Source organism: Betta splendens, chromosome 16, assembly GCF_900634795.4.
Source record: "Betta splendens chromosome 16, fBetSpl5.4, whole genome shotgun sequence".
NCBI classification, from domain to species: Eukaryota; Metazoa; Chordata; class Actinopteri; order Anabantiformes; family Osphronemidae; genus Betta; species Betta splendens.
This window is the reverse complement of record NC_040896.2, coordinates 10,422,808-10,446,531: the sequence shown is the minus strand read 5'-3', so window position 1 is coordinate 10,446,531 and position 23,724 is coordinate 10,422,808. Positions and strand designations below refer to the sequence as shown.

The following is a 23,724-nucleotide window of genomic DNA, read 5'->3' as shown; positions in this document are numbered from 1 at the left end:
GTGAGACTTTGGCCACGTGCCAGGCTTTGAGTCTCGGTTACACTTAATCACACCCAGTTGAGTCCAACCGAGAAATTAAGAAATATCTTTTAAACGTACTGTGTGTTTCTGCGCCACGCGTCTTTAGCTTCCACACCTATACAGTACGTTTTTTCTTCCCTCTACTTCGCACTTGCGTCCCTGCAGGGAAGATTTGCCAAGTGGAGTCAATTAAAAGTGTACATCTAAGCGCGACAAAGTCTGCTGCCGCTCCGTTCGTATGGTTTCGTAACCGAGCTGCGCGCCTCTTTGTGTAAATGTGTGAAAATGTGATATTTTCAAACGTAAAATGGTGAATGTGCATGTGTGGTGTGAATCTGGGCTCGGAGGCAGAGGCGGGGGCTCCCATGGGGCCCGGCAGTATGGCGCTGTAGCGCCGCACGCTCCTCCTGTGAAAACGCCTCCGAAGGGACCGGGACAGCTGCGGCCGACCTATACGGCTTCACGGGGCATAACAAGCCGCTTGACACAAACACACACCTATTACCTCCATCCTACGAGCTCCGTCTCCCATCCGTCCGTCAAGTTCCCTCTCTCCCTCTGCTCCACCACAGGTGAGTCTTACAGACAAACTAAATTTTCATCCCCCATTATTCAGCCCACTATTTCTACCTCCCACACAGCAGCTTGGTGACCTGGTCAACCACAATGCGGGGAATGTCTGCATTTGTAAAAGGAGTTGCTGCAAAATAAAAAAAATGAATTCATAAACAATACACATGAATTCAATCTGACTCTTACTGTGAAAGGAGAAAAAATGAAATCCATTTTCATGATGTTTGTTTTAATTTCATTTATTTAACAGTCACCATATGATGAGATACATTCTCTTAAAAAAGAAATAGACAACAAAACTGATATTCTTCTGAGATTTTAAAAATTATTATACAATATTCTTAATATATAGATTTTGTACAAAATAAAAGTCAGTAAAGGGGCAGAGGGAGAATGACATCTTAAAAAAACAGAGAAAAAAAGAGGAAAGGGACAGGAGTTGACTCAAACAACTACCACATTAAGGAGAGACAAAGACCAATCTCTTTCATAAATAAATATAGGAAAATTAGACATCATATATAGCTCTCTTTCCAATAGCAGGGCATTGCTAAATGTCTGTAGCACTGGGCTAAAACGTAACTGCTGTGAAGCCCAGTTGCTTAGAAAATTCCACACGCTTTCCACTCGGAAATGAACTGGATCCAGTGTGGCTAACAGCCCTGGAATAAAGGTATTTACCTCAGTAATGGTCTGATAGTCTGTGCTGTGCTTGACCTTTGGCTGTAACAATAACCCTCACCCCGCTCGTCCCTCCTTTTAATTTGTGTGCCGTACTTGGTGCAGACCAAGCGCAGAGAGTCTCCTTGAGGGAACTAGAGAATAGGGGTGTCCTCTTTTTTTCTCTCCCAAGGCCAGTGAGAAACAAGCTTCAAGACCCCCCCTCCCCACACACACACACACACACTCACAAACACAGAGACAACTGAGCAGATCACGTGTGGGAGGAGTACACAGTATTGGAGCACAGGAAGGTCATACTGCACTGCCAACATCATTTCACCATTGAATTCCATCCGTACACCGTGGATAGTTCAGCACTGTCCTTGTAAGTCCTTAGAATTTCAACAATACAACAACAACTACAAGACAACAGAATAAACACACAAAAACCGGACATGGATGGCTGCGAAGCTTTATGGCCCCGTTTGAGATAGACTCACGCCACTCAGGTTGACTGATTGTTTTCTTCTTTAATCTCTGCCTTTGCACCTGTTTTATTTGAAGCCCAGGGTGTAAGCACTGAAAACGTGGGAACAAGGGAACACAAATTACAGATAATGGAGATGATTTACAATACGAATACACTATCTGTTTTCAGACACACGCCCGTAGAGCATGGACACGGAGGCTGATGACTGGTCCCGCTGCAATAACAGACCTGTATTCTACGCTTGTCTTCATCTCTAGGTTTCTGTGCCCTGCGTGAGCAAGCAAGCGGACAGTGACATTGGCCTTTCTCAGAGCAGGACAGCAGGCAGAGTGACCCGGCGTTAATCACAGTTTTGTCTCGCTTTCTTGGCGCATTAAGTCGGAGGAGCCAATGGTGGCGCGGATGGACAGGGTGAGAGACGAGAGGACGGCGGGTTAGGCTCTCAATAATGACGCATCGCTGCTGCATCACTTTGGAGATTAAAAGCAAGATGCTGAATTTCAATCAAGCCACATTAATGGCTTGGTGTGAGGAATGGTACTTTGTCTCTACTGGCAGGTGGAAAGAGGCAGAGAGAGCAACTGGCACAGGTGAGACAAGGTGAGATGACATTATAATTCACCAAATTGCATGCTAGCGTGTGAGCGCGGCTCCATTTAATGATGTAGTGACTAACCAGTGGCAAAAGGGCAATAACAAAATGTTACATCCAAGTCCCAAGGACTAAATGCGTGAAGTTGTAAATAACAGCCCTGCTGATGTGAGATAATTAATTGCAACTGATGAATATTTAAATGTCATAATTAAAATGGCAAATGGCATAAGATCAGTTTCCTGTTTAAATATATGGTATAAATGCATTCAAATTAGTTTAAAACCAGGGATACATTTAATTACGCTTGCGTGCTCAATTTAGAAAAGTGAATGACGAAAAACAAGAACTGCGTAAAACTTTGAGAATATAATGGACAAGATGCAAAGTATTGTTTGTGATGTCGTCCTCGCCACCATATGAGACGAAAATGAGTCCATTTTTAATTCAATGCCAAAGTCTGACACGTTATCAATGGTGCTTGTGATTTCCTCATTTGTTTCTGTCAAATCATGCCGCCACCTTACAAAACACGTCAAGCTCTGCCTGAGCTGCTCTGTGAATGCGATACACTGCAAGATGTGACCCACTTGCAGTAAAGTGCGTTGAAAGTTCAGTTCTCATGGTAGATGAGAAGCAGTGTTGGCCAAGCACAGCTGAGAGATTGTCATCACAGTATAGCTGATATGAGGAAAAACCTATTGTGACATGAACTGGATCTCTCAAGGGGAAGGGGTGTCTAACGAGGGAGGATGACAGAAGAATTGTCAGGACAACAAAGAGAGATGGGAGTGTTAGTCCTATAGTCTCTGTGTCAGGAATGTCACAGTTGAGCACAGTGCTTCATGAGTTCTTTCTGAGGGGAGGGACAGTCGTCTGTGTCTTCAGCCAGGCACCCAACTCTGGTTGCTGTGGGCCTGTTGTGGCCCAGCCAGACCACTCATTCCCATCCCCATGCCCATGGTCACGCCCATGCCCATGCCCATGCCGATACCCACACCCTGGGCTAGGGAGCAGTCAAAATTAAAGTCCATCTCCTCCCCAGAGTCCATAATGTCATGGAGGAGGATGGACTCCACATCACAGTCCAAGCTCCCCTGGAACATGTCAATGTCTAGATCAGCTGGAAGTCTCTCATGGGGGTGTTGTTGGTGATAGCCATGGTAGTCACTACCTATGCTACCATTTCCCATTCCCTGGCCCAGGTGGTATGGTCCATTAGTCATGCCTTGGTGTAGTGGCTCGGTGTAATGGTTGTGACGAGGGTGCGGGTGCGGGGCGGTGGCCACATGGCAGGAGTCTTGGGGCATACCGAGCATCCCTGCTGGGTTTGGTGGAAGGGTCGTAGAGGCCGGGAGGCGGGCGTGTGATGGGGGGCTGTATAAGTAGGGAGCTTTGTGGTTGTAGGTTTGTAGCTGATTGCTGCTGACACGTGGAGTCAGGGCCGCAGACCGGGGTGGTGTGTGATTATGGCTCTGGCTGAGGTTGTGACTGTTGTGAGTGAGGCTGTGAGGTGAATTATGGTTGTTTACATTGTTGTGACTATGACTTGGAGCGTGGTTATGAGTTCTGTTATGGCTATGAGCTGAGCTGTGACTATGGGGTCCAGTGTGGCTGTGACCATTATGGTGGCCGGGGTGATGGTTGTGATGGTTGGAGCCTGCACCGTTAGCAGCTTGACTCATCATTGGATGGCTTTCCCTCTCCTGTCCCAACATCATGTCCTTGGAACAGTACTGTTGCCGAGCAGGACCCCCCGTTAGCAGACTCTGCAGGGCATTGGTGCTGGAGTACGCCCGCATGGTTCCAGAGAAACTGGCTGGCTTGTTCTCCTGAATGGTCTGCATGGGTGAGTGGTGGCGTAGCATGCCCATGCCTGTTGCACCATACACACCCGCCCCATATGAGCTCTGCCCCTTCACTCCAGAGCTGTAGTGATAAACGGGGGTTTGGTGCTTGTGTCGGCCAACAGCTGGATGCTGCTGGTGTTGCTGCTGTGGGTGGTGGTGGTGATAACTTTCATCCATGAGAGGCTCATCCAGACTGATGGCACCTGTCAGGTTTGCCAGCTGAGGCAGCTGTTCCAGGGGAGGACAGCGATTTCCTGCCCCCATGGATGGAGACCGGGCACTTGTGGGTGACGGGTAGAGGTGGGGGGAGGTGGAACAAGACAGGCCACCTTCCTCTGGTTCCTCTGGCTCTCCCTCTGCGAGGATGGGGGACAGACGCCCACTCAGGGTGGAGGCTGAAGAACTTGCTCTGGAATGGAGGTCTGTCCAAGAGTCAAACTCTCCATCTGTCCCAGATGCACCTCCAGCGCCTGGGAGGCCTTTCCGTGATGGGTTGTCTTGGTCCGGGGAGCCCTGGAGCCCCACCACAGTAGATGCTGATCCTATCCCTGGGCGGCCGACTCTCTTGCCTCTTATGCGACCCTTGCTTTTCAGGTATTTGGTGCTATTGTCCATGGAGACGGCTCGTCTGCGTGGGGCTTTGCCCATCTTCCCGCCATCAGGGTTCAGCATCCACCAGGAACTCTTTCCAGTTCCCTCATTCTGCACACGGATAAAGCGTGTGTGGAGAGACAGGTTGTGACGAATGGAGTTCTGTAGATAGATGAGAAAGATACACAGTGAGAGAGAGATCAATAAAATCGAGAACAGTGCTTATCTTATCACTTTATGTACCCAAATCGCTTTTTTGAGGTGAACGCTGAGTGAAATCTGCATTAGAGCCATTTAAATTATAAAATAGCAATTTTTACATCAATCATAAAAAATCATCAGGACAGATGAGACTAATCCCAACCACAGCTGTCAACCCTGCTTATAATTTATTCAGTCTATATGTACTGAGTCATAAAAAAATTATGCCAAATTATCACAACGCTTCCCCGTCTATTATTAGCTAGTACAAAACACACACGAGCGCATATTCAAGCCTCCGTGCAATCAGTGTCAACCAAAGTCGGAAAATTGAGACAGCATTGGAAAACACAATCGTGATGGAAGAACAGCCACAGCTGGCACCGACCGAGACCCCGTCAGCTCCAACCAACCTGGAACGACCTGAGACTCTCTCCTTATGTGCGTCAAGCCTCCCACTTTCATTACCATCAATCCATCTGTCCTCCTCTACCTCTCCTTTCAGGCGGGTTGATGTAAGCTGCTGTGGTTGGGCGTACTGTACGTTTGAAGTCTGTGCCAGGCTGGCACCGCGCCAGCCCTGTCTCCTTCGCTCTTGTAGCTTGAATGAGAGAACGTATCGCAAGACTTAGCCAGGAGCAGGGTAGGCTAATGGATGTGTTCCACCCTCCAACATCTACCTTCACTCCCGATCTCCCCGTCCCTCCCTTGTTTTGTCTTCATAATGGTTTCTCTTTCTATTTTGCCACAGTGCTACAAACGGTAACGCAACTTGTCGGGATTTTCCTCATTTCACACACGTCTTTGCACACAAGAGTAATTTCCTACATCTACTTTCAATCTCTATTCCGTCGCCAATTACTTTCCCATTTTTTCCACTGCTGGCATGTACAGTCACTGACTCAGTAATTCATAGCAAATACAGTATTTTTTTTTCCCGGCTGTGATTTACATATCAAGGGTTGCTGAATGCAGAAGGATCTTGATGTGCAAAAGAGTCTGTCTGCAATCCTGCTCTTTGTTGTGCGTGAAGCATTTTGACGCTCAAGCAGGAAAATATCAAATCTAATGTGCTCTAGGAATATACTGGTACAGTATATGGCTCCAGATTAAGGGGTAGTCACGGACCAGCATCACCATTATGTTTCTTTTGTATTCACAGAATTGCACGTAGGCAAAACAAATAAATCAAATTGCAGCAGGGAACCCGAACGGGAGGCGAGCTGAATTCAGGTGATCTGTGAATGCCTCCTTGGGTTATCTTGCTGTGACACCTCTGGCATGGGGTAACCATGGCAACCGGGTAAACGTGCAAAGGCAGAACTATATCATATTGTGGTGATAGTCGAGAGGGAGCGGGAGAGTGGGGGATGGGAGAAAGGATGCGAGAGGAGGCGGCTGTTTGATGCGTCTGCTCCAACACTAAACAGCCTTTCATCTCGGCAGTGCAGGTCCGCAGGGGATGCCTGCTCCCTGCTTCTGACGGCTCCTCTACGTGCCGCGCCAACTCTCTGTCTAACCCGGGCTGGATCATCCACCCATCGCACCACTCCAACTCATCCCCATCAAGTCCCGTGAATGCCTGAATTAAAACATATGTAAGCTTTCATGCCACTCCGCCACAGCCGTGTGTAAATGGGGCGTCTTTCAGAGAGCTGAACCACTTCACACTGCAACTCTGTGTGACCTGTCTCATTCAAATCTCGATTTATCCCCGTATGAGGGAAGAGCAGCCTCATTGAACTTGGAGGGATTTGTCATCATCCCAAACCCTCTTTATCTGATGAATCCACCTGCTAGAGAGATTTGAGAGATTTCAGATGGTGGCCAGCGATGGTATCATCATCATCATCATCATCATCATCAGCACTAGCTGCTGGCTTCCTGTCATGTTGTTTTGTCACCACATGTTTTTCTCTGTCATCCTGTTTGTGTGTTTTACAGTCTAAGAATAGCTCAGGTTGCAGGTGGTTCCACTGTGGGCGCGGTTCTGTCCGCCTCCTGTTCCCTGACTCTGAGTCAGGGGCAATTTGGCCAGCCTATAGCCCTCACGCCCCCGAAACAGGCAGTCACTGCTAATCCCCCTCCATCCCCAAGTAATCCCAGACAATCCTGGGCTAATCCCAAGTTGATTCAGGGGCACTCCCAGCTGGGTATCTCACACAGAGCCATGCCAGGTCACCATGGACACAGCAGGCAGCCCGGATACACTATGATCCAATAGTAACAGGGCATAAGGGGAGTTTGAGTTGTGGCAAATAGGCACATCGTAGATTCTTATAGGATATAGTAATACTATTCCAAATGTTTGTGTGCGTGTGCTTTTGTGGATGGTTTATACTGCACTGAGCTGATGTAACCCTATTTTGACGCCTCCATCAAATCAACCACCTTACTTTGTGCTCTGTCCTTGAGGGTCGGCTTTGCCACATTTTTACCCCTACGGGTTGAATAGAATAAAATTGAAAACTTTATTATGTATTAAATATTCATAAAATGGAAATTCTCTTTCAGCCCCCTGGCTTGCTGAGGCAGACGGATGAAGCCCACAGAAACATACAATGACAGAGGAACACACACATCACACGCCTGGGTCCAGAAAGCTACTTCCTATTCAAATCATACCCCTTTAATACAATGGGCCTAGTGGAGAGGGCTCTAAATAATGAATGAAGCAGTGGCTGGGCTTATGCAGAGAGATGCACTGCTTGGTCCCACAATACTGAAATGAACGGACAGAGCCATAAGAAGTGATGTGATTTCTGTGTTTTATTAGCAAAGACATCAACTCTCATCAATCCACAGGCACAACAGAATCGGGCTGAAGTGCGTTAATTTAGCCCAAACGTGAAAGAGGATAAGCGTAATAGTTTTTGGACCAATCTGAGTGTGTTAAAGTAAATAGGATTCTCTGGGTTCAGCTTGGGTTCAACTCTCATTAGGGTCTAGAAATCCTGATAGCTGATTTAGACAATAGATGCCAACTCACAGGATAGCCGTCTTTGTCCTCCGATTAAAAGCTTAGGTCTTTTGTCAACCATGACACCTTTATTCCACACCATACAGGTAGACTATAAGGCAAGAGGCTCAAGTAAGGAAATTAGCTTCTCGACCTGAACAGATACAGACATTTAATGTGCAAATCTGGTCCAAGAGATTATTGCTTAATATTTGTTAATGAGCAGCATTAGGTTCCCGGTAATCATCCATAACAACCTTTTTAAGGACTTGGCTGTTGAAATTCTTACAATACAAATCAATTTGTCCTCTTCCCTCCCGTTTTCTATGCAAACTCAGAATGATCCAGGGACTAGAGAGGCCCGTTTAGAGCTGGAAATCAATGAAGTTTAATGGCTATTGGTGCTGAGGCTTAGCACACATCAAGGTCTGACTAATTACACAATCCACCTGCATTATGAGGCCAATGTGGGAGCTCAATTTAGCATAGTCCCACTGTTCGCTGCCAGGGGCTTGTTAGATAAGTAACTGTGCCCACATGGACATATCTGCGCGGTGGCCAAAACATGTGACACTTTTATCATTAGAAGCGGTCGTATAGGAGCATAGGATTTGTTGGCTCAAGTGATTTGTCTGAAGCAACATGACTTAATTGGATGTGGCTGCGCTTTGACGGTATAGCAGGGTTTGAAGGTGCCACAAGTCGACAGTGGGAAGAGGTATGGCTGGGGGCCGGCCCAAGCCACACAAAGGAGTGCCCTGAAAATGCCCCCCACTCAACGTCTCTCTCTGTTGGGCCCCCATGAGCAGCCACTCGGAGTCTTTCCCATTCACACACCCACACCCATGATCACACACAGAGGGCCGAGGAAACAGGTCAAACGGTTTATAGGATTCATCTTGTGGCAAATGTGCACTCATTCAAACAGAAGTGAGTGAGGGACTAAGAACTGTGAGTGGGGTCTGGGAACCAGCAAAAAGAAACCACTCACCCGATTCAAACAACCTCAAGGGTGAAGCAGCATGGTGCACTTGCCCAGCTAAGAACACAGCAGCTGTTCTTGTAGTGGCACCGGGTAAAGCCGTTTGCCACACTCGACTGGTATTACCAAACCATTTCATGCAGAATGGAGCCATTATGTATTGTCAAAGGGTATCCCTCTATGGTGCACATTCATTTGATAAGCCTAAATCAAGGGGGAGTAACAGAAGTGCTAACTGTGTTTATTGTGATGCTGTTTTTGCCTGTGCAGACGGCAGAAGGGATCAGGGGGAGGGGAGATTTCAACACAAGCAGTTTTGTTCAGTGCAGGAATGAGTTTTGTCAGCTAAGCTTGTCTCCAGGCTATTGGTGGAAATTAGCGCTGGCTAAATATTCGCTTTCCGTGATTGATGTCACGGCTTGCGTTGTCCCTTTGAAGGGAAATAAAGAATTCGGAGCCATGTGGATTAATAGGAACGGGGTTGGGGGAATTTTATGTGTCTGAAGGGGGCTTGAAGAGGGACTGAAGGGCCTAATAGCTGCACAGATATGGCACAATGGAGCTGAGACGATAGGGTGTATCAGAGAGTGAGAGAAGACAAGTGAGACTATGACAGTGAGTACAAGGAAGAAAATTGGAAATTGTTTGTGTGTGTGTGTGTGTGTGTGTGTGTGTGTGTGTGTGTGTGTGTGTGTGTGTGTGTGTGTGTGTGTGTGTGTGTGTGTGAGACAGAGAGGGAAGGAGAGAGATGTAGCTATTTGCCTGAGAAGCCCAGAGTCAGATGATTAAAATCCCTTTAGGAGGCTTCTTTAAGAGAGACAGATGGGCAGACGGGCCTGTTTTTGGAATGCAATCAAATTGAAAAGATTAAAAAGGAGTCTCTTTTATTAGGAGGTGAGAAACAGTTACTTCTCTGCCACATGCCATCATCGCCTCCACAGCAGTGGTCACGACTGCATTGGCATGCAAGGCACATTACAGACCTTGTTGGGGACGAAATAAACCTGGGATTATGTATTGCGTCTATCTCAGTGTATCACTGTGGGGTCTCTGAGGATTGGCAGCGTTTGTAATTTCATGTTGAATAAATACACACTACAGGAAAATGTTAAAAACTAAAGTGAGGCCGAGTAGAAATTCAAGGACTTGTCACCAATAGCTGTCCTATTACAGATAGAATGTTTACTTAATCTCAGCGCTAAATCTGAACAGGTACAATTCAAATGTGCATTCCCCCGGCTGCCGTTGTACTTGAATAGACTGAGTTTGCACAGTAGAGTGATTCAAGCACTGTGAAAGGTGCTCTGTATCCGACCCCATTATTCCACAACACTGCAGGAGTGCCATTTATAAAAAGGCTTAAAATGGAAAGCAAGTGTGTGGTAGTGTGTCTGGTAGCCTCAGAGCAGGAAGTGGCTGTGGATAGGGGTGTAATGGAGTTGGTAGGGGATTCCTGCCTGACTGTGCACTAATTGCAGCCAATGGCTGGCGACTCATAAGCCGTGCCCACTCTGGCGCCAAGGGAAGGGCTGGCATCAGGGCGGCGGGGTGTGGGATAGAGAAGGGCTGCCGCAGCTTTGGTGGGTAAAAATAGAAGCCGACAGATTATTTGAGCATCTGAGACCCGGATAGGGGATCGGAAAATCCGCCAGCCCGGTGCCAGTGACAGCTGAGTGTTTCCGGTGGGCGCAAAGGGGACACAATCTGGGCACCGCGTCTGACGCCCACGCGCGGAACGGGGGCGCCTCAGAGAAGGCTGGACATGAGCACGAACACGTGCGCGTGTGCGATGGGTGTGGTCGTGCTCCACAAGGACCGGCAAGGTAGGCAGCGCTCGCACCCTCCCACTGAGGATTCACACAACAGGTGTTTGGGCTGGGCCACCTGTGGGGCCGGCCGCCTGCTCGCACTTCACACCTCGTCTAGGGAGCAAACGAACATTTTCCACTGGGCCTGCCATGCTTTTGTTAAAGAGCAACACATTTCTGGAGAGGTTTTTACAGCTCTTTTTACAAGATAGGCAAGATATGCGAGCATGCACAAGTCATTCTACGTTTATATGAGGGCCTGTGTGTCTATATTTGTATATCAGTCCATTTAATAGCCAACAGGCACAGTGTGGCTTTGATTATATTGAAACCTCCCTCTGCTATATACAAAGAAACCGTCGAGCAACAATGGAATCAGTGCATGGGTTTTTTTTTCACACTCGGCCTCCACATAATCTCATTCATAACAATGAGAATCTCATTTCCCACATTCTAAAGGTCATTGCACACCTCTGATCACACTATAATAAACATCATTCTCAGAGTTTAATTTAATTTTAGTAGAGCAGGAAACTCATAGGCAGCCATGCACATGGCATGCAAATTCAGCGAATCGTCCCTTTAATTGCTTCAATTTCACAGCACAGAGAAGAATGACCGCAATCGCTGTGGAGAAACAAATCAAGCACAAATATACAGGCACACATCTGCAGAGAGCACGAACACACACACACACACACACACACACACACACACACACACACACACACACACACACACACACACACACACACACATACACACACACACGCACACGTACACACACAAAAGATAAGTGGAATCGTTCAAGTGCCAGTTTTTGTTACATTTTAATAAAATAAGATTCTCAATTTTCTTGGACCAGCACCAAGTAGTGCCTCCACATCTCTTTGCCATCACACATTCTAAGTCTCACCTAAACTGGCAAACGCTGCCGAACAGCCCCACACACACACACACACACACACACACACACACACACACACACACACACACACACACACACACCTATGCACGCACTCAGTCACTGTCTCCCACACGTACACTGTGCACACATGCCAACATGACACAAAGCCTGGCACACCGGGCACACTCATTACCGCAATGCCAAGCTACCAGTTGCTAAGGAGACCTGTGGGAGAGGGAGGGTTCCTTGTTGTTGCCATAGCAGCCAGCCTGCCCCTGCCAACTCTCTCCCTCGGGGAGAAACAAGGCAAGAGGTGGGGGGTGAAGTGGGTAGAGGTAGGGGGCAGCGGTTTAATAGGGCTATGAGGTGCAGAGGAACTTCATTAGCCGTCGGCGCGCACCACACCGACCGCTGCTCGCCGTGAATGCCTGCCCACATGCAACGCTTTAGCTTGCAGACTTCCACTTACTCACGCACGACCCATAGACTCCCACTTATTCACACACCTATACGGGGAAGAAGGCGAAGAATGGCATGCTCAGAATGAAAAGCAGGGAGTTCGCTGGGGGGGGGTCGAGTGTATCTGCGGGGGCAGTGGGGGGGGCAGAGGTGGATGAAGAACAAAAAGAGGATGGGTGAACAAAGGGGAGTCAGAGAGAGCCTTACATGTGGGGCCCGCTTAGAAGAGACTCAGGGATCTGAATCACACAAGCTTAGCTTGTTAAAGGCTGTATTCTCCGTGTAAACGTGCCTCCTGCTAACCAGCCTTGACCTTCAGCTGCAGCCTCTATCCTTCAAACCATAGAGCAGCACTGTGCAGCCGAGCACCATATTGTGCGTCTTCCCTTCCTGCACACAATGAAACTGTACAGTACAACAAAGTACGCAACTGCAACAATTCCTCTGCAAAGCCCGTGAGGTTATTTGTGAGGACATGCTGTACGACGAGCGCTCCTGCCGTTGATTCTCCCACGCCTTCTTCCACAGTTAGGACTTGAATGTTTTATCGTTTTATTTCTATTTGTCACCTGATTTGGTGGAGCACTTGAATAACTTTTACTGGCGAAGACAATGCTGCTCAGCCACAGCTGATTCTGCAACTTAGTTCTGTGCTTTTACTGTAACTCACAATAACTAATGTTGTGGTTCAAATAAGTTTGATGTCAGACTGTAGAACTTACAACTTACACAATGCAACTTTTTAAATTGTAAATCATGTCTATTTGTACTTTTGCAAACATTACCAGAGAAATGGTCTCACAAAATTGATGAGCTGACAATAAGGTGCATGCAAATTAATGACATTTTCAATTCTCTGCATTAAATAAAAGATGCTCGCAATCGTTTTTGATTAGCTAGAGAAACAAATGGAGGGATAAAGATGTGTTTCAAAATTAATCTGTATTGGGTGGACAGGGCCTCAGGACCAGTTGCTTATGAAATCAAGGTGAAGAGAGCTCAGCACCCAGAGGGTCAAACCTATTTCTGTATTCAGCAGCAGTGCTTCAAGTATCGACAGCCTGATAACCCTTGATACTCACAGTTGCCTCAGATTCTCATATTTTAAGTGCCAGTGTACAGTATGAATGAGGAAGGTTATTGATTCGGTCTGAATGAACTCTGCATGTTTGTATATGCAGTGAAGAATACCCACACCCCCTATAAACCCAAGCTTGACCCATTCAAGCAAGCTCATAAAGAGAGAAAATAGGCAGCGAGAGAAAGACGCCCCCGTCCAAGTGAGAGGAATGAGGAGACGGGGGACAAGAAAAGACAGGAGTCGCCCCTCCTCCTCCCCCATCCTCTCTCTATTTCCTGAAACAAAAAGAGCCCAATTAAGTCAGTTTGAGTTAGGATCTGTGTGTGTGTGTGTGTGTGTGTGTGTGTGTGTGTGTGTGTGTGTGTGTGTGTGTGTGTGTGTGTGTGTGTGTGTGTGTGTGTGTGTGTGTGTGTGTGTGCGCGCATCCAAATCATGAGTGTGAATGCAATAAAGGGAAACAGGGGTGCAACGTACTGTAAGCTGTGAAGGATGTCTGAGAGGGGCGAAGGGGAGGGAGGGAGACGGAAGGTTTGTTGGGGTTGGGGGGGGGTCTTCTTTCTTTCTCCAGCCTGAGAAGGCTAAACTTGCTCTCAGCTCCTCGACGGGAGACGCTGAAATATTAATCGCCACGCTCCAGCCGCAGACTAGTGAACACAATCGCTTCAAACTCCCATCCTAATGAGTGTGTTCATGAATGGCTAATGTGCACAGATGGGGGGCTGATGACTGGATAGATCACAACGGGGGAGGTGGGGGAGAGAGGGGAGGATGGGAGTCTGGGGGGGAAAGTGAAATTTCAGAAAGGGGTGCGATGGTGGGGAAGGGGTGCAGAGGCATGCCGTGACCTTTTAAGAGCCTTCTGAAATCTTAATTAAAACTACCCCACACGCTCTATACACATGCTCCCTCTCCTACTTACTTACACAACACACACACACACACACACTAAAAAAATCACTATGATCTCTCATTCTCATCGTCTCACCTCGCGGTTTTCTTACCCCCCGGCCGTTTCACACACACATCTTTGAGCCACGTTTCTTGGGATACAACTTCAAAATGACTCGCACAGGCTTTTTATGAAGATGTCAATTTCTCACTCACACACACACACACACACACACACACACACACACACACACACACACACACATACAGATTCTGAGATACAATAAACACATAGTAGTAAAGTAGACATTAAAATTGCAGAAGCAGGTACGCTCTCCTTACCCCCTACTTGGGTGCATCTCTAAAAGAGGATGGAAGAACCACAGGGCTTTGTAGCGCAGAGGCTGGAAAGCTGCTGCTGCTTAAATACCATTTATTTCCATGGAGAAGGTGGAATCGCTCCCTCACTCATGGGATGAATGCTACCTGGACTCTTAAGGCCAATTCACACTCTCTACGTGCAACCAGCTTGCAACACAGAGCGCGTGGGACGGAGCGCTCGCTCGGCCGGAGCTCGTTCTCCGAGAATGTTAATGCCTCGCACGCAGTCACTCATGCGCTATGACCCATTCCTTCACCCTGGGATCGGCCTTTTTGCATCCGTCTTAATCACTGACGATCCTCCATTGCATCGTTTCAAGGCAAGTAAGGTTTCGATAACACATGGCGAGTAACAGAAATGTGGGTTAACGCTTTTTCCCAGAACTCTCCATTACCATAAAGGCCACCTACGGATTAAGAGCACCAAGTGTTTGGACGCATCCACGCACACACACATGCACACACTCACAGCATCTAATTAGTGAGATGCTGTGACCTAATTACTAGCCTTTTCTCAGCAGTCAGAATCTGCTTGGAACAGTTGGATTACAGACGCGAAAGAGAAGGTGCCACATAGTGAAAAGTAGGAAAATCAAACAGAACGGACCGAGGGGTGCACAGATAATGAAGGCTGGTTGTAAATGAAGGCCTGAGTGTTCTGTGGGCACGAAGTCCACGTTCTATTTAAGACGGGACCTTCAGAGTGTCGGCCGCACTCTGCTGCTGCCTCACAGAGCCGCAGCAGCAGAGGCGCAGGCGACTAAGGCACATTCATGCGGCTGCATCTAAATTTAATGTGTGACACTAATGTGCATCATGTAATATAATGCACACATGGAGTTTTTCTCTGCGCTTTGCTGCATAACAAATTGAACATTTTGCATTTTTGTCTCAAAACAAACTGAAGATTAAGATACAAGCGGATCTTTTTAATTTTTATATAAATCTTCTTTAATCTATTCATCTTCATGACAAACATGTGGGTCTATTCAGATCACTGCAAGCCTGACAAATTACCTGTTGTTATCTAAAATATATTAACACTCTAAAATGAAGAGATTCCCTATAAACCATTTTTATGTAAAATGAGCTAAATGTAACAACACAACAATGCATAATTTTTTCCTATTGGAAGTTAATGTTTGAAAATATTGAAAAGTGTTAAAGATTAAATTATCACATTCTGAAGAGGTTGAGCTTTTCATCTTCTCAGTTTATGTTGTAAGGTATAAGGACTGAATTATTCATACACAGAACCACGGTGAAACCTACTAACAAAGATTCCTGCGTGCCAGCTCGGTGGAATACTTCGATGCCTTTGGGACACAACCTCGGGCTATAACTTAAAAACTCGCAGCACCACAAGCTTCTGTCATCTGTCATCTAAATTGCAGAATAAAGTAGATTACATTTGCAGAATATCAAATGACAAATCGTCGGCTTTGATGCTGTACCTGCAGAAACAAACTCAAATAATTCGACATAGGCTAGTATTTCCATGAAAACCATCTTTACATACGTGGAACAGATAAAAATACTGTGTTGTATTTATACATTCTTCTTGGCTTCACCGTGACCACATTTATTAAAATACAAGTCATCAAGCTCAGAAGCCAAAAGACAGTGGGAGCAGCATTAACGAGCCAATTACCTCTACCATCCGTCACGTAAAAATACTTTAAGGCGAATGCAGCAGGATGGAAGCGTATTTACAGTAAGCACAATACTGTGAGCGCCACTTCTGTGTGTGATAGTCACACACACACACACACACACACACACACACGCACACTGTCAGCAGCTTTGCATGAGCGTATACACGTATGTAAGGAGGCGTTACACCTCTATGTGCTGCGCGTGTGTGTGCCTGTGTGTCACAGAAGTCATGAAGGGGGACTGCAGCATTTCCGCCTGAGTGCGACTGTCAGTGGGCATCACTCAGCCCTGGCAGTGTGGCAGGATGTGAGGATCATTAGTGGAGATGGAGGCAGCGAGAGGGGGAGCAGGATGGAGGGGAGTAGAGTAGAAACGGGGAGAGAGGGGCCGTGGCTGTGTGAGTTGGGCAGCACGTCTTAATATCCGTCTTGAGAGCATTACCCACACGGCAGTGAACTCTCCTCTCAGTCACGCAACCCCCCCCCCACCTCGCAGACCCCCACGCAGCCCCCTCCCCTGTCATTTTCTCCGCCTCCTGCCTCCCCGGCTCCATCCATCTTTACCTTGCATCACTGATTGACCCTTTCGGTTCCACCCCACGTCTTAGGAGCCGTGTGCTCACTTACGCACGCTGCGCTGCAGCTTTTCATTCCCCCGGCTCCACATTTATCCATCCCACTTCCCCTCTTTCCATACATCGTTCCATTTCAGACCATTGCTCCCATTTTCACTCACTGCACCAGCCGATCTTTCCTTGCAGTAAACATTATTGCTACTTGACCTGCTCTTAACCAGCAGCAAGGTGTTCGACACGTGTAAGACACAAGCTCTTCTCATTCATTTTGCTTTCATTCCCACCACTTCATCTCTTATAGTTCAGACTTTTACTTCCTCCAGATCATGTCTTTCTTTTGTGCATTTATGCATTAATCCAGCCACTGATTTCACACAGAGTCAATATGCTTCCCATCCACAGAGATTTACGCGTGCTCCGCCATCTCCACCTGCCTCTCTATCATCCCTCTCGCTCACCAGCTCTGTGTAGTCAGTGATCCCTCTGATCTCACTCTATTCCTTCAGGTCTGTGACCTGCGCTGCGATGCCCTATGCTGAATACCAGAATCAACATGCCTGACATTTAAACAAACAGAACAGCTTCTTTAAAGCTAGTGGTGTTAGCACAAGCGCTAATTCTCGCTCAGTTTGCTTACTCAGTAGGTTTCCAGGTTCAGGGATCCATCTGTTTACTTTACTGGTGTAGCGTTTATTATACAGTACACAGATTAGGCCCATTCTGTAATAAATTTGTCCCAATGAAACATTTGCGAGCTTAGTATTGGCACCTGCTGCAAGTGTAGTTTGGTGTTACAGCCACGCTGATGACAACAGTACAGAGATATCATTAAGTTAAGTGATGTAGTCTGGCCAGATGCCAGTTTGAAGATTTTTAGACTCATTCAGAAGTGAAACTGGCATGTGTGAGGCAAACATGTGACTGACCAGGTGTGGAGCACTGTCGCTCCTTGTAGTTAAAATAATCATCAGATGCAGCCCTATAAAATGTGAATTATGCTTTCAACTCCAATGCCAGTGTAATTACTGATCTTCAGCCAGGATGTAAGGATCCCAAGCACATCGCACATCTATCGCTTCCTGTACCCGTTACCACGTACCTTCTGTCACTGGACTGGTGCTCGCACACCCGTCTCAAGAGGAAAATCAGTGTATGGCTTTGCATCACTTCCTTCCTCACACACATATTAACCTATATGAATTACAACCTTTTCCTAATCACAGACATGACTCCCCCCCCTCCCCACACACACACACACACACACACACACACACACACACACCAAGCCTTGACCCCAGCAGCATCTCCTCAGCTCCTCTGGCTCTCATCTAGCTCTCTCCCCGGCCGGTCTTTGGGCATGGATCACTTGTAAGGATTTGAGAAAAGACTTCGCTAAGCTGATTGCTAAAGGGGAGGGGGGCAAATTACCATTGCACAAATGAGTAAAAACCTTCTTGGGTCATGATTTGCCTTATGTAATAGATTGTGTGTACGTGTGCATGTGTGTGTATGTGTTCCCGAAATACCACTCCCCCCCATAGCCCCTACCCCGCGCCATTTACCCATTTTGCACTAATTGAGGGATCTTTTTTCGGAAGCCTTTATTGCATGCATTTAATTATTTATTTTGACGGGAAGCAATCTGGTGGCTAGTGAAGAGATTGTGAATGCATGTGTGTGTGTGTGTGTGTGAGTGAAAGAGAGAGAGAGAAGGAGGGAGGGAAAAAGAGAGAGAGATGGAGCAGGTCAGTGTCTTTTTTTTTTTTACACATGCACACGTTCGTCAGGGATGAGCCCCTGTGACCGTCCAGTAAAACCGTCTGCCGGGCTCTGCATGTATGAACCGTATGCAACATATTTACCCCATGTGCGAGCACGTCCGCGCGGGCGCGTTGCACCTCGCAGCGCGCGGCTTTCTGAGTGCAATGGGAGTGCACTAATGGACGCACACTTGAGCTGAAGTGTGCAGAGTGTAGCTGAAGTGCTGCCAAGTCTGGCTTCCAGTCCTGCTTGGAAGCCCTATAATCTACTCTCTACTATTCTAGCTCTTTTCTCTCCCACTCTCCATTCTCCTCACTTGCCGCTCCTTGTCTCTCCATCTCTGTCTCTTTATCAATTTAATATTTTCTTGCCCTCTTCGCCAAATGAGCCAGCCGACCGCCGCCTCTCTTTATCCGGGTTCAGAGAATGGAGACAGGGCGATCGGCGGCGTCGCTGGCCGGCCCTGGATCGTGCTTTCTTCTCGCCGCCCCACTCCCCGCTGTGCAGTGAAGAGAATGAAATAAGGGGAGACGACACATAACCACCAGTAGTCGTGACCTTTATCAAGCTCCACCGCCTGAGGCAGGGTGAATGAGACATTAAGAAAATGACTGAGCATTATTAACCCCTACTTACTTACACACACACTTTCACACACTGTCTGTTCTGAACAATGGACTTTTTCCTTGGCCTGCGCTTTTCTGACAGTTAAGGAGAGGCCAAAGCCAAATGATCAAACTGGGAATAACACTTATGCATTCTGCATCACGTCACTTTGGAAAGAAAGGAACGGCAGGACCGGCCGGGCCTGCCAGCTCCAATTGTTTAACGGTGATTGATCCCTTGTCGAGCTCCCCCTTCCCGGCACTTCTGCGAATGCCAAATCCTGTGGAGAATGGATGCTTTATTATAAACCAGCCGCACAGGTTCTACAAATGACACATCGGCTCCTGAGAGGAAGCTGAACCTGTGAGGACCAGATGTTAACCCTGGCTATTGCACTCCCAGCCAAGCTGTACTTCTGGTGATAGATAATTTCCCCGTCACACTGTTCCTCTCCTTTCTCTCGTTTGCCCGCGCGCACACGTGCATGCGTGACTGGTGCGTGTGCACGTGTGGCCGTCCTTCTACTCCAGTCAATCAATGAGCAGAGACAATTCCCAGAGTGACATTTACGGAGAAGAAAGAGAGCCATTTATCACTTTAGTTTTGGGATAATAAAAGAATGACTGAATGAGCCAGTGTGTGTGTGAGGGAGGGCGAAAGCAGGCGAGAGAGAGAGAGAAAGCTAAAGATGAAAAGGGGATTTCAAAAGCACATGAAAGGAGCAGGAGAAATGAGTGAGGGAAGAGGGAAATGAGTGATAAAAAGGCTACTTTGTGGGGAGGACCGAGAGTGTGAAGTAGAACAAGTGAGGAGAGAGGAGAAGGCCGTGAGTGAGTGACAGTGAAAGCGAGAGCACGGAGAGGAAGGGTAGGGGAGAAAAAGCCCCGGGTACGGGAAGAAAAAAGGGAGCGAGACAGAGGAGAGCAGATAGAAAAAGCCTCTGGGCGCAAAGAGAGAGCGAAGGAGGAAGAGGAGGACGAGACAGACGAAAAAAAGAGTCCAAGACAGAAAGGGCGCGAGGAGACCGAGCGAGGCAGACGTGCTGGGTTCATTCCGGGCTACGAGCAGACTCCCAGTTCAGACTTCACACGGTCAGAATACTAAACGCCGGACCCAGCGTCCTGACCCAGATTCGTGCCCCTGACATACAAATCCAGGCGGGGGAGGCAGGAGTCTCACCCCTCCTCCGCGCCCGACTCCCCTGAAACGTCCAGTGACGCGCGCCCCCTCCCCCTCGGCCCCAGCTGCTCCCGCGGTCACCGCGTGATCCAGCAACCTCGGCCCGGTCCCGTGACCTCCCCGCACATATGCCAGCTCCCATGAAGGCTTGCTCACACATGGGTTGCTCCACGCACGCAGATGTAGCGGCCCGGGCGGAACCGGGCTCGGGGGGGGTGATTCCTGACCAGGGCCAGCGTTCAGCTCAGGTGCAGGGGTGCGGCGTCTGGGCCGGAGCCGCTACTACCTGAGGTGACCTCCGCAGCTCCATCCATCAGCCACGGGCTCAGCCGCGGCACCGCCACCATCCATTAGCATAACAAGCATCCCTCTCCACCATACGTCTCGCTACGCCTCCTCTCCGCCGGCCTCCTTTTTTTTTCCATCCACGTGCTCCAATCAGTCAACGTTAACTGCATTTCCTTTTGTTCGGCGGCTCCCCTCCATCACTCTCTGGGACCGCCGAGCTCAGGTAAACTGATCGACGGCCCTTATAAGCCCTGTTTCCCCCTCCCACAATCCTATGGCTCATGACAGAGGCTTGACGGACAGGCAACGAGGAGTGAGAGACCCGGCACGAGGCTGCCAGGACGCGGCTTTTGGAGATGGAGCATCGTGAAATAGTCCGTTCAGTTCGGCATTCATCATCTCGTTCTCAGGGACAGACGTGGCAATACGTGCGCACGCAAACGCGCATATTTACACACGAGCACGTGGACATCAATCCACTTGCATCCAGGAAGAGTTATCCGACGAGGAGAAAAATTGAATTAGGAAATATGGACACTGTGATTTGTGGGGAGCCGGTTTTGCGGCTGGGAGAGAAATACAGCTCGGAGCACACTTCATCTTACAGCGCGAGCAAAAAGAAAGATGCATCTGTGTTGTTTATCTAAAGCCCCCATCGAGTTACAATGGCTTGATTTGAAATATTCATATACATGTATGACAAGATTAGGCCCATTATGTTGCTCTCTCAGCAGGGCTTCACTGAATGGACTGAATGGAAAGCCATCAGTCAGTGTAAATTATGAAGACAAGATACATTACATAAGCCTATAGATGGGCATGAAGAGGACTATTATAGTAGCCAGATATCAATCACCGCAACACACATCCTCTAGTGTCATCAGTATGATAATACGCTATAGGCTATTTCAAGGATAAATTCACTATTATAATATTTCACCGAGCATATAACCAAAGGGGACACATTAAGCTTTGTAGTGTGCATCATAAGGCATTACATAGGTTATGTTTAGATGCATCTATGACTATATACTAACAGTAGCTCAAAAATAATAAATTCACATATACCATGCAGCCTATAAGGGTCATAGGAAAAGGTTATTTGTACTTGCAAAGACTGAATTAATCACATGCATAAAATGTCCATAATTGTGATGTAGCTCAACTTGAGAAAACGTTGCATAGCAATGCCCAAAGACAACATATAAAAAATAGCATTTTCATCTGCTTTTTTTAAGCCATTACAGTGTCCGCTAACACGGAATAGGCTAGCCTCAGGCCAAGTCCCTGTGATAAGGTTGGGTTCTGGATATGAAGCAGAGCAGAGCGCGGTACAGCCGGGCCCTGTAGTGGTAGAGAAAAAGACAGAGAGTCGACCCAGCGTGACTACCGCCTGCCTGAGTGGAGCAGCCTGCCTGCAATTAAGGTGGAATCAGGGAGAAATCTGCGCTGCCTTGATAATGAGCCTCGTCTGAATTATTAACGAGAGCTGTTCCCTCAGGACCCGGGCTCCCACTGAGCCCATCAACCCCCCCCAACACACGCTCACACACACACGCGCGTGCACACGCACTCACACACGCGCGCACACGCACTCACACACACACTTATATAAAGAGGAAAATTGGGGAGAAATACACTGCGAAGCATCTACACACTCACGACAATCACAGATTAGGCACACTGACACAGATGAGCAACAAGCATGGCACCGCACAAAATTTCCAGCACCACAAGGGCTATGACATTTTATTCACATGCTGAAGTGAATACCCAAAGCCATTTACAACATTTGTAACACAAACGTTCTCTGTGATGAAATATCTTCAACCGCTGGCGTCAGATTGAAAGTGACAGACATTTTTTGCGTATTAGAATAAGTTCAGCACGACACTGGACGGAATCTGAAAACTGCAGAATATCTTACGTATTAGAAAAGCCTGACGTGTGTGAATGCAGCGTCTTCCCTACAGAACCAAGGATGAGCAATAACAATGGGTATTGAAATGTGGCGGTGGAGACACACACTCTCCCTCCCAGTTTCCCAGTTCATCCCCTGGAAATAAAAAGAGATGTTTTTCTAATCACCCGGCACTGTTGTAACACTCAAGGCTGCCATGACATCAAACTTACACAGCCTCGGAGAGGAACACACACCGCATTCTATCCCTGCAGCTGTGAACCGTTGTGCCAAAAAGTTCGCGGGCGCTTACCAAACAGAGCCACACCTTCCTTGTGAGCCAATCGCTGCGAGTCACACAGGTTTCAAAACAAATCACGCAGCAAAACAGCACCACAGAAAGTCCGCTTCCGCTCTGGGTCAGCCCCCTCCTCCCCCAAAAATGGTTCACCCCACCCAAGAACAGAGTGTTCCTCCATGGGTGGTTTTGAGGAGGCACAAGTATGTTGTGTGTGTATCGTGCAAATGTGTGTGCCTAAGCCAGAGGGAATAGGGGAAACCATCACCATAAATAGTGCAATGGGGAAAGAAATTACAATTTCTCTATGCTTCTTCAGTTTGGGTAAAAAATGAAGAACTGGAAGAAGAGTATTGAATATTTTGTGAAATGTCACCAAATGGCTATAAAAAAAAAAAACAAAGCCACGGGTAATGGGCTTGGTGAGAAATGCTTCAACAGCTGAAGTTCAGCTCAGCAGAGAAGAACATTCAAATTAGTTCAACCCTGTCGAATTGGGAACTTGATGGTCCCATCTTCTTGTATTCTGCTCCAAAAGTCCCAGTAGCTGAAAGGAGCTGAGCCGGGGGAAAAAACCCAGCTTTGTTATCCCATTATCTCTGAGATAATGTGCGATATGAGATTTCTCTTAGATAAGAGGAGGCACGCTGCTTAAGGCAGTCTGGATCACTGGCAGGAGACTGCTAAAGCTCCAAATCCTGACGCCAAATCTCCCCAGAGAGAGGCTTCTCACCTCAATTGGCCCCTGCGCCGAAAAAACACTAAGACAGAAAGAATGCATAGAATGTGTGATGGACAGATAGACGGACGGAGCACAAGAAAAGAGCAGAGAGATAAACGAGGAGTTGACACGGGTGTCTGCTAGATGGAGTGATAAGAAACAGTGAAGTAATATCAAAGGAAAAATTATATTGTTTTTCATATTACTGTCGCCTGATTGCTGTCTCCCGTATTTGAATGCATGCCCGTGCTTTGGTAATTTGCATGTACATTAATCATTTTCAGTGAGAAATGAA

General features: G+C 47.5%; 1 protein-coding gene across 1 annotated transcript in view; it reads right to left on the bottom strand.

Annotated features, from left to right (window-relative positions):
• Positions 1-817: 817 nt before the first annotated feature.
• LOC114843170 (forkhead box protein O1-B-like) overlaps positions 818-23,724 on the bottom strand; it is a 29,037-nt gene continuing 6,130 nt past the window's right edge. The window contains exon 2 of the mRNA XM_029129443.3: positions 818-4,942. Within this exon, the coding sequence (XP_028985276.1) occupies positions 3,224-4,942 (1,719 nt within the window). The 3' untranslated portion in view covers positions 818-3,223. The remainder of the gene's footprint in view (positions 4,943-23,724) is intronic.